We start from the raw sequence: 10,294 nt of genomic DNA, 5'->3' as shown, positions 1-10,294 counted from the left end.
CACGTATATTTGCTGTGTGCATGCGCACTATGTTCATGCATGTGCGTCCATGTGCACATATGTGCATGCACTGTGTTGCTGCGTACACGTATATTTGCTGTGTGCATGTGCACTATGTTCATGCATGTGTGTACATATGCACATATGTGCATGCACTGTGTTGCGGTGTGCATGTATATTGCTGTGTGTGCATGCATGTGCCCGTATGCATGTATGTGTGCATGCATGTGCCTATATACATGTGCATGTGTGCATGCACTGTGTTGCTGTGTGCATGTATATTGCTGTGTGTGCATGTATGTGTGCATGCATGTGCCTATGTACATGTGCATGTGTGTATGCACTGTGTTGCCGTGTGCATGTATATTTGCTGTGTGCGTGTGTGTGTTCATGCATGCATGTGCCTGTGTGCCTGTGCACACAGGAGCATGTATGTGTGTGCACATATGTGTATGCACTGTGTTGCTGTGTGCACATACACGTGTGCCTGTGTGCGTGCACTTGCATATGGCCTGGGTGTGCCCATGCGTGCCTGTTGGTGCGTCATCTCACATGCCGCCCCCTCTTCCTGCAGTCTGCTGCGGAGTGTAGCAGTCTCCTGAGGACCCTCCACGGCCTGGAGCAGGTGCACTTGAGGAGATCTCTGGCTCTGCAGCAAGAGGAGGACTTTGCCAAGGCTCACCGGCAGCTGGCCATTTTCCAGAGAAATGAACTGCACAATATCTTCTTCACCCAGATAAAAAGTGCTATTTTCCAAGGGGAACTGAAGCCAGAGGCAGCTAAAATGCTGCTGCAGGATTACGCTGACATACAGGTGAGGCCTCAGATCAGACTCGCAGTGGTGGGAGCTTGACTTCCCTGAACCGTGTCGGTGATTTCTCCTCTCCCGGAGTCAGTACCATCTCTTCTCTTGGCTGTGTACTGTGAACTCACCACCTTTTCCTTCTGCCTCTCGATGTATGGATGAGTTTCCAATAAATGGGGCCATTAGTAGCTTGAAGCCCAGGCCCGGGACTCAGGCTGACTTGGATTTGATTTCCAGTTCCACCAGCCATCAGCTCTGTGACTTCAGGCAAACTGCCTGACTTCCCTGAGCCCCAGGTTCCTCACCTGTAAAATGCGGGAAATAGAGCCAATTCCCAGAAAGCCTGTGCGTGGCACGATATACGCTGAATACACATAGCAGTGAACAACATATAAATATACATGTGCCTGTATGTGTGTGCACGGGCGCGCACATCAGTGTATACCCGGGGTTTGCAATCTGTGTCTGGCTATGCCTGGCTGACTCTGTGTGTGTTCTTCCGGGTCAGCCTGAGTGTGAACGTTATTGATCCAAATGGAACAAATTCCTTAACGATAGCCAAAATAGTTGATCCGAGGCCGTCACCATTGCTGTGGGATTTCTCAGGCCCGTGTGGGGTATTTTACATGCACATGTACACACCCAGCGTGAAATCACTGGTGTGCAATCCTGCAGCAGATCTCTGGTCCTGGCGAGGAGCAGAGCCACACCAGAGGAGACCAAGCGACCATCCCCAAAAGGCTCCCGAACGTGAGTCCTGCGGGACGAGAGGGCCACTCTCGGGAGGCATGGAGCATGAAGGGAACAAGGCAGCTTCTCCATTTTACTCTAGGTTTTTCCCGCTCAAACCTCAGTGAGAGGGACTAGAGTAAGAATTCAGTTCTATTCCCAGGTAGGCATCCAGACCTCAGGGCATCATGTAGGTATTGATGGATTTTGCTGTCATTTTTCTCCTCGTGGTGGGTAGTGGCTGACTCTCAACCCTGGGGCCTTCGAGCTAGAATGTGTGATCGTTAGTCACAATGGAGTCAAGAAGGAGACTTCCATGGGTCACAATGGTAGCAGGACACAGGCTTCTTTAACCCCAACTGCTGGAGTAGTGGAAGACAGCAGCTGTGCGTTTCTTTATGTAATGGGGACAAGTCGGCCGTTCCCATGGACCCAGTTTCGTGGCGAATAGGAATAGTGCCTCCTTATTCCTGTTATGTGGATTCTGCTGCCAGTAAGTCAGGGAGATACCAGTATTCAGCCACATCTGACCGACCATTCTGCTTTTCACTGTCTGGACAGTGCACGTCCCCAGGCGTCAAGAACTGGAGATATCACTGCTTTGGTTAGAGAGGAGACTGTCCTTGGCATCATATGTATCTTGTTGAAAAGATACATTGATCTTTTTGGTGACCTATTGCAGGGACACTATTTTTTTTTTTAAAGATTTTATTTATTTATTTGAGAGAGAGAATGAGATAGAGAGAACATGAGAGGGGGGAGGGTCAGAGGGAGAAGCAGACTCCCTGCCGAGCAGGGAGCCCGATGTGGGACTCGATCCCGGGACTCCAGGATCATGACCTGAGCCGAAGGCAGTCGCTTAACCAACTGAGCCACCCAGGTGCCCCATCAGGGACACTATTTCCACAGATGGGAAAAGACAGCAGAGCCAATCAGGGGGATGATACCACTTAGGCTAACGTTGTAATTACTGCCGGTCTGATTACCATTGGTCAGCTGCATTTTGGAGGAGCCTACTACGATGTTAGTGCACAGGCCCTGGGATTAGATTACTGAGTTCAAATCCCTGCTTAACCATTTACCAGCAGTGCGATGTGGACTCAGTTTCCTCATCTGTGAAATGGGAATAATAGTACTCTCTCTCTAGACTAAGTTAAATAAGGCGAGAAACACTCTGAGCCCAGTGTCGGGCCCAGAGAAGACATCCGGTGTCAAGTAGGTTATCGATGTCTTGTGTTTGGTTGGGGTTTGTCATCTTGTCTCCCGTCTCCTCCACGAGCATGGAAGTTCTGAAGGTCATGGCTGATGGCTGATTTATCCCAGCACGTCAGCATCTGTGCTGGTCCTGTGTTTCGAGAACCCCACGGGCGAAGGCTGAGTGCCTGAGTGAAATTTGCATCCCCTTCCCTAGGGCAATAATGTTGTTTTGACAACTCCTAACTCTCTGGGTCTAGAATGCACTTTTCCAAGCTCTCGTTCCTTACCAGTATGTCATTTTCTTCTATGCCTTTGTTAAGAGCAGGGCAGTTTAAGGTGTTAATCCCCATGCTTCTATTCCTGTGTGTGTTCTTCGGAAGGAAATGTAATACTTTATAGGTCTAGAAAGAATATGCTCTAAGTTTTAATTAGGCATTATTTTCTTGATTTTCTTTTAAACAGGAGAAATTAGAAGAGTTAATGGATTTTTTCCAGGCTAGTAAGAGATACCATCTAAGTAAAAGATTTGGCCACAGGGAGTACCTGGTTCAGAACATGCAGTCATCAGAGACCCGTGTACAAGGCCTTCTGAGCGCTGCTGATGCTCAGCTCACCCTGTTCATCCAGAAACATGAGAGGTAAGACCCGGAAGCCATCCCAGATGATGCACAGGAACCACCTTGCCCTGCTGTCTTCATCAGTGGTCAGTGAATGCACTGGGGGCGCCTTACTCATTCCTTACGATGAATTCTCTAGTTTTAAGAATCCTTTGCATCATAGAATTTCTAAAACCTTCATGATAGTTGGGACAGCCATACAATGAACCTTCCGTGTGCCCATCATTCAACTTCAGTGGCCAACCTTGATGTCGCTCTACAGCCCCACCCGGAGTCATCTATTTTTTTAATTTTTATAAATATTTTATTTATTTATTTGACAGAGCAAGAGAGCACAAGCAGGGTGAGCAGCAAAGAGAGAGGGAGAAGCAGGCTCCCTGCTGAGCAGGGAGCCCGATGTGGGGCTCGATCCCAGGACCCTGGGATCATGACCTGAGCCGAAGGCAGATGCTTAACCGACTGAGCCACCCAGGCCGCCCCCCACGCGGAGTATCTTAAAGGAAATCCCCAGCATTTCACTGAGAGATCAGTGGTGGAGGCTTACATGAGCTGTGTGGTGGGAGAGCCTGCCTCTCCTTGAGCTCGGGCACTCTGCTGGCTCTTGCATTCACCTTGGCAGTGAAATCTAAATACACAGACGCTTCTTGTGCATTGTCCCTGGTTTTTCTCTGCAGCCCCGGGGGGACCATGTAGTCGGTGGTGATGCAGGCTCACAGCAGGGTGGCCTCCGCCCCTTTCCTCCCAGCTAGTCTTTGAGGTACTTACCTGCAAACAATGACATTTATTCTTTTTGGTTATGAGAAGCTCTAAAATAAATAGAGGCATGCCTATGAAGTTGGCTTTCCCAGGACAGTCTGTGGCGTTAGGAATTGGTTCTGCCACCTTGGTAATTTTTTAAGGACTCTGCGGCTCTCTTGCCCTATTTAATGAAGATTCTGTAAGGTGCAGATTACGTGAACACTCGCTACCCGAAGATGCTAATGAATTTGTCACTGCAGTTGCCTTGACATTCCTGATTAATATTCACTCAAGGAAAGAAACAGTTCTTTGCCCTGAGTTGAAGCACCTGACCATTGGTTGTACTGTTGTGAGCAGTTACCAGGGAGGTGTGTTTTAGCTCTGATTTTTAAATTCTATTTTAAAAAGTTGGCACAGGAACACCTGGGTGGCTCCGTCGGTTAAGCATCCCACTCTTGGTTTCAGCTCAGATCATGATCTCAGGGTCGTGAGATTAAGCCCCATGCCGGGCTCTGCACTCAGCACAGAATCTCTCTCTTTCCCTCACCTTCCCTCACCCACCCCCTCTGCCTCTCTACCGGCTCACGTGCTCTCTCTCTAATAAATAAATATTTTAAAAAATAAAAATAAAAAAATTAATTAATTAAAAGTTGGCACAGACATGTTTCTAAAGTATGTATTCACCATTCATTCATTTATATATTCACTCCTTCAAGAAACATCCATGGGTATCTACCTGTGCCAAGCAGGGGGCCCAGCCCAGTGATGCAGACAGACTGGGACTAGTCATGGTGATCGTGGTAGTAACAGACTATGTCGGTCAGGATTCTCCAGAAAAACAGCCGGTAAGATAGATATGAGAGATTGGCGCACATAATTACAGAGGCTGAGGACTCCACCACCTGCCACGTGCAAGCTGGAGACTCTGGAATGCTCTGGAAAGCCAGTGTGTAGTTCAGTCTGAGTCCAAAGGCCTGAGAACCAGGGGATCCCAGTCCGAAGGCAGGAGAAGGTGAAATGAGGTATCCAGCTGAAGCAGTGAGGCAGGACAAAGGAGGCAGATTCCTCCTTCCTCCACCTTATGTTCTATTTGGTCCCCTAGTGGATTGGCTGGTGCCCCCCCAACTCTGGGGAGGGCTGTCCCCTGATTCAAGTGCTAATCTCTCCTGGAAACACCCTCCCAGACACACCCAGACACAGTGTTTAATGTGGGTGCCCTGTGGCTAGCCAGGTTAGCATGAAGAATTGGCCCTATGCAGTATTTCCTGCATTTACCTATTGGACTTTGCTGGTGACAATCCTGTCACCAGCAATTCTGAACCCACCGTCTCCTCTTGGAAAACTGTACCTGGAGTGCTGTGGTCCCCGGAGCATCACTGTCTCCCAGAGCTCTTGCCCAGGCTCTGCCCCAACAACAGGCAGTGTCTAGCATTGAGCTTTCTGGGCATGGCTCTAGGGACGCTGACCTTGCCCTTCTTAGCTGCCCGTTCTGCTCCTGCTCCTTCAGGTAAAGACTTTTTCTGATCAGACCAAACGAACGCAGAGATGAATGTCCAGCCACCGCAGCAGGCGAGCTAAGGGTGGGTGTGGAGAGTGCATCACCCACCTCCGTCTCTCTCCTAGAGCAGGGTACCTGGATGAGGAGCAGATGGAGGTGCTGCTGGAGCGCGCTCAAACAGAAGTCTTTTCCATCAAACAGAAGCTGGACAATGACTTAAAACAGGAGAAGAAGAAGCTGCACCAAAAATTAATCCTGAAGAGAAGACGAGAGATGCTGCAAAAGGTATGTGAGCAATGACATCAGGGGGGCCCAAGGCCACATTTCTCTGATGGTCAGGCCTGATTTAAGGGTAGGATCTAGAAGGATGGATGAGCTGCAGAGACTCCAGTGATCCTCTGTGAATACTCTTGCCGCTGCTGATCGATCTCTCAGTGGCACAGTTAGGAGGTAGCTCCACGGAGCCAGAGAGGCAGATGCCGTATCCCCGATGCTGAGGACACACAGTAGGTGCTTGACGAATAGTGGCAGAATGGTGACCCTGTTTGGCCACCTGGGCCATCCCATGTCCTCACAACACAGAATGGAGACTGCCTGCAAGTGCTCTGAGAAATCCCAGCACGATGGACATCTTTATTATGCCTGTCTGGTTTCTTCATCCCCCGTGGGGTCTTCACGCCTATAGCTCTCTCCCCAGGGATCTTGTGTCCCCGTATCTTAACCCGCCTGAGGTGTGACCTCCTCCCTCAGGTCTCCCTCGGATCTCCTTCCGGAACGACCTCTCCTGACCTCCTCATTTCAATGTCTGTCACAGATCTCAGGGTGTTTTTTCCCCTTATAACCTCGCGAGCTGCAGGCCCTCTGCGCCCAGGACACAGAATAACAGAAGTTCATTGACGTGAACTGTGCACCGGGCAGGCCTCTGAGAACCACACACGTATTAAACAACTCACTGAGTCCTCCCAACTACTCTGTGAGGTAGATCAGCCCCATTTTACAGATGAGGACGTGGAGGCACCAAGAGTTCTAGATGTTCACTTAGGGTCCCTCAGTTCATCCACAAAGGAGCCAGGCTTGGAACCCTGGTGGTCTGTTCTTGGGCTTTACCTACTCGACAAATATGTGTCCAATACATGTTCAACAGATAGAGCTCTCACTCTATTTGGGGTTACTTTCTTTTTTTTAGCGAGCATGTGAACTGAGAGGGGTGGGCAGAGTGAGAGGGAGAGAGAGAATCCCAAGCAGACTCCCCACTGAGTGCGGAGCCCAACGCGGGGCTCGAGCTCACGACCCTGAGATCATGACCTGAGCCGAAACCCAGAGCTGGATGCTTAACTGACTGAGCCACCCAGGTGCCCTTATTTCGGGTTACTTTCTTGAGCATACCTTTCTCTGTGTGAGATCGTTGGGAGAAGACCGTCACCGTTCTGTGCCTCCTGCACATGTTTCCCCAGAGGGCTGTGCGCGCCAAGCCTGTCCCCACTGAGTTTTCCGCTCTGAAACCCCTGCAGCACAAGGAGCAGCGGAAGGAGCAGCTGTCCCTCGGGGAGGCCCTGCGAGCTGCCGAGGACGCCAGCCAGTACCTGGGCCGGTGGGGGAGCCTGCTGGCGGAGCACGGTGCCGTGCTGGAGGAGCTGCAGGAGCGCCTGGACCAGGCCGCCCTGGAGGAGCTCAGGGCCCTGATGCTGTCGCTGTCCGAGAAGGCCACCGAGGAGCTGCGGCGCCTGCAGAACTCGGGGATGACCCAGGAGCTGCTCAAGCGCAGCGTGCCCTGGCTCTTCCTGCAGCAGATCCTGGAAGAACACAGCCGGGGGCTGGCTGCCCGGGCCCAGCAGCTCGAGGGTGAGGAGAGGGACAGGGACCAGGAGGGCGTCCAGAGCGTGAGGCAGAGACTGAAGGACGACGCTCTGGAGGCCTCAACGGAGGAGCAGGTGGAGCTGAGACGCTGGGAGCACCTGATCTTCATGTGAGTGTCCTCAGCCTCCTCCGCCCCCAGGGAGGGAGGGGCCGGCCCGTGGTTGTGGGGACGGCAGGTCCATGGTCACCTGAACTCGCAGCCCAGGGGAGAGGGCCACCCTGGGGTTGCAGCGTGAGGAGCCAGGGCCGGTGGGAGGTAGGCTTTGTAGCAAGAAGAGGGTGAGGTGCCCTGGGTTCCCATGGGAGGATGTGACTGGGGGGAAGCTAGAACCCGCTACTCCCGCATAAGCGGAAACTGCGCCGGGACCCCTTGATCAGAAGCTCGGTCGGTGAGGGGCCTTATCCCCGGGAGCAGAGTGGGGAGCAGAACTAGCAGGGAGGTTACCCTCACCGTCTCTTCACTGGGCCCCTTCCTCTGTTCACTGATGCGGTGCTTGAGCTACTTGTTTCATTCTTAATTTGAGAACCATGTCACGACGTAACCTCTGAGTAGGATGTCGGGGCCACAGCTGGCTGACTCTCCTGGTGATATGACTAGGAAACATTGGATAAATGGCACAGCTACTGTTTTTAAAGACAGGGGGCGCTGTGAGAGCAGAGGACCAGCTGAAGTGACATGCCAGAGGGGCCAGAGCCCCACGGCCCTGCCCTTCCTGCCAGTAGTTACCAGCTCTCCGTGTGGACTGAGATTGGCATGGCCCAAATGGGTCAGCTTTCCTGGTGTAACAGAGACCCACAAAGCTTTTGGCAGTCAGTTGAGGCTGGCCCATCAGACTGGAAACTGAAGGAGCTCCAAACAAGGCTAGTGTGGGGCTGTCGAGCAGAGTGAGATGTGGCCAGTGTAGAGTAGAAAACCTAGATTTAAATCCCAGCACCACCACCGACTGTCTGAGTGTAGGAGAGTTATTTAACCTCTAGAGCCTCATCTGTCTTGCCTTAAATAATACTAAATCGATGGCGCCTGGGTGGCTCAGTCGTTAAGCGTCTGCCTTCAGCTCAGGTCATGATCCCAGGGTCCTGGGATCGAGCCCCGCATCAGGCTCCCTGCTCCGCGGGAGGCCTGCTTCTCCCTCTGCTGCTCCCCTTGTTTGTATTCCCTCTCTCCCTGCCTCTCTCTGTCAAATAAATACATAAAATCTTTTAAAAAAAATAATAACACTAAATCATTTAGGGTGCTTTTGGCAGCACACGATACCGTCGGGTTGATAAAAGGTGAAGAAATTATTTTATAAGATGGGAGTCAAGTGGTAAATGCTTCCCGTCTTGATTCAGTGGCTCAATAATTCCATCAAGGACCCAGTTCTTTTTTTTTTTTTTAAGATTTTATTTATTTGACAGGGAGAGATACAGCGAGAGAGGGAACACAAGCAGGGGGAGTGGGAGAGGGAGAAGCAGGGAGAAGCAGGCTTCCCGCTGAGCAGGGAGCCCGATGCGGGGCTCGATCCCAGGACCCGGGGATCATGACTTGAGCCGAAGGCAGACGCTTAACGACTGAGCCACCCAGGCGCCCCCAAGGACCCAGTTCTGATGGTCTTTCTGCTCCACTATCCTCAGTGCGCCACCTTGGTCTTTGGGCTCATTCCCTCATGGTTTCAGGACGGCTGTTGTGGCTCCAGGTGTCACACTCATCATCGCTTTATAACATCTGAGCCATCACCCCTTCTGATACCACTGGTCAGGACTACATCACAGGCCCAGGCTGAAACCATTCACCGGCAAGGAGAATGAAGTGACCGTGACTGTCGGAGACCAGAGGGCTGTCAACTTTTTAAATGAAGTGCCGATAAGTGTAGTCTCTGAGGGCTACATGGTTTCTGTTGCAACTATCCAACTCTGCCATGGTATGGAGAAAGCAGCCATAGACAGTCTGTAAATTAATGAACTTGACTGTGTGTTAATAAAACTTTATGAACAAAAACAGGCCAGGGAGGGGCTGGACTTGGTCCGCAGGCCATCGTTTGCCCATTCCTGCCTTAGACCATTTGCAGCATCCCCCCTTGGGCTGTGAGGGGTGTTCCTGTCCCCAACATTGTTGGAGGGCAACCCCTCTAGACAGACACTGAGCAGACAAGGCGTAAGGAAGTGGCTCTGGGTTAGGTCATCAACCGTGTCTAACAAGAGGTCACCTTCACGGCATTGATGAGGGAGTACATGAGTTCATATATTTACATCTTTTAACACGACCCTTGATCTGCAGTTGGTGATTAGTAAGTAATGGCTGCTACCATTGCCGCCATTATTCCTGTGCTGGAAGAGCTCGGATGATCAGGAGGAGAGCAGACATCTAAAGAGATGATCAGGACAAGCAAGCATGGGCAGGTGACCGTTCCGGGTACACTGGAGGGTCCAGATCTTTGCCAGGCTCCAAGGGAGGACTGCTATGTACACCAGCCACCAACCTGGCGCTGGGAGCTGGAGATGAGCGGGCAAGGGCCACCGGCGCTCTGCTGAGAGGGGGCAAGACCCAGGGAGGAGCAGCTTGATAGGAGGTCCTGGTCCTTATCTGGGTTAACGTGGGGAGACCGGTGTGACTGGTGTGAAGGAACAAAGTTAAAACCATCACTAGCAGCACAGGGGAAATAACGCATAACCACCATCTACTCAGTCTGTTTATTTAGAGCAACTAAGTCACTGTTTCCTTCCAAGGATATGGTCGTACCCATTTGGCAATGACAGAGAGCTTCTTTTCCCTTTCCCAAACAGACTCCCAATCAGCATTCCTTAAAGTTGCTTTTCCTTTCAACAAACCAACCAACGAACCCAGAAATTTAAGCAAACAGACAAACCCAAACA

At 51.3% G+C, this 10,294-nt stretch overlaps 1 protein-coding gene across 1 annotated transcript in view; it reads left to right on the top strand.

Annotated features, from left to right (window-relative positions):
* The window catches only part of EVC2 (EvC ciliary complex subunit 2), a 135,705-nt gene that overhangs the window by 85,430 nt on the left and 39,981 nt on the right, over positions 1 to 10,294 (top strand). The window contains exons 11-14 of the mRNA XM_021677663.2: positions 575 to 814; positions 3,194 to 3,369; positions 5,710 to 5,869; positions 7,096 to 7,550. Of these exons, the coding sequence (XP_021533338.1) occupies positions 575 to 814; positions 3,194 to 3,369; positions 5,710 to 5,869; positions 7,096 to 7,550 (1,031 nt within the window). The remainder of the gene's footprint in view (positions 1 to 574; positions 815 to 3,193; positions 3,370 to 5,709; positions 5,870 to 7,095; positions 7,551 to 10,294) is intronic.

The sequence above is a fragment of the Neomonachus schauinslandi genome, chromosome 2 (genome assembly GCF_002201575.2).
Source record: "Neomonachus schauinslandi chromosome 2, ASM220157v2, whole genome shotgun sequence".
Classification (NCBI taxonomy): domain Eukaryota; kingdom Metazoa; phylum Chordata; class Mammalia; order Carnivora; family Phocidae; genus Neomonachus; species Neomonachus schauinslandi.
Note: the sequence above shows the minus strand (reverse complement) of the source record. Positions and strands in the feature narration are given on the sequence as shown.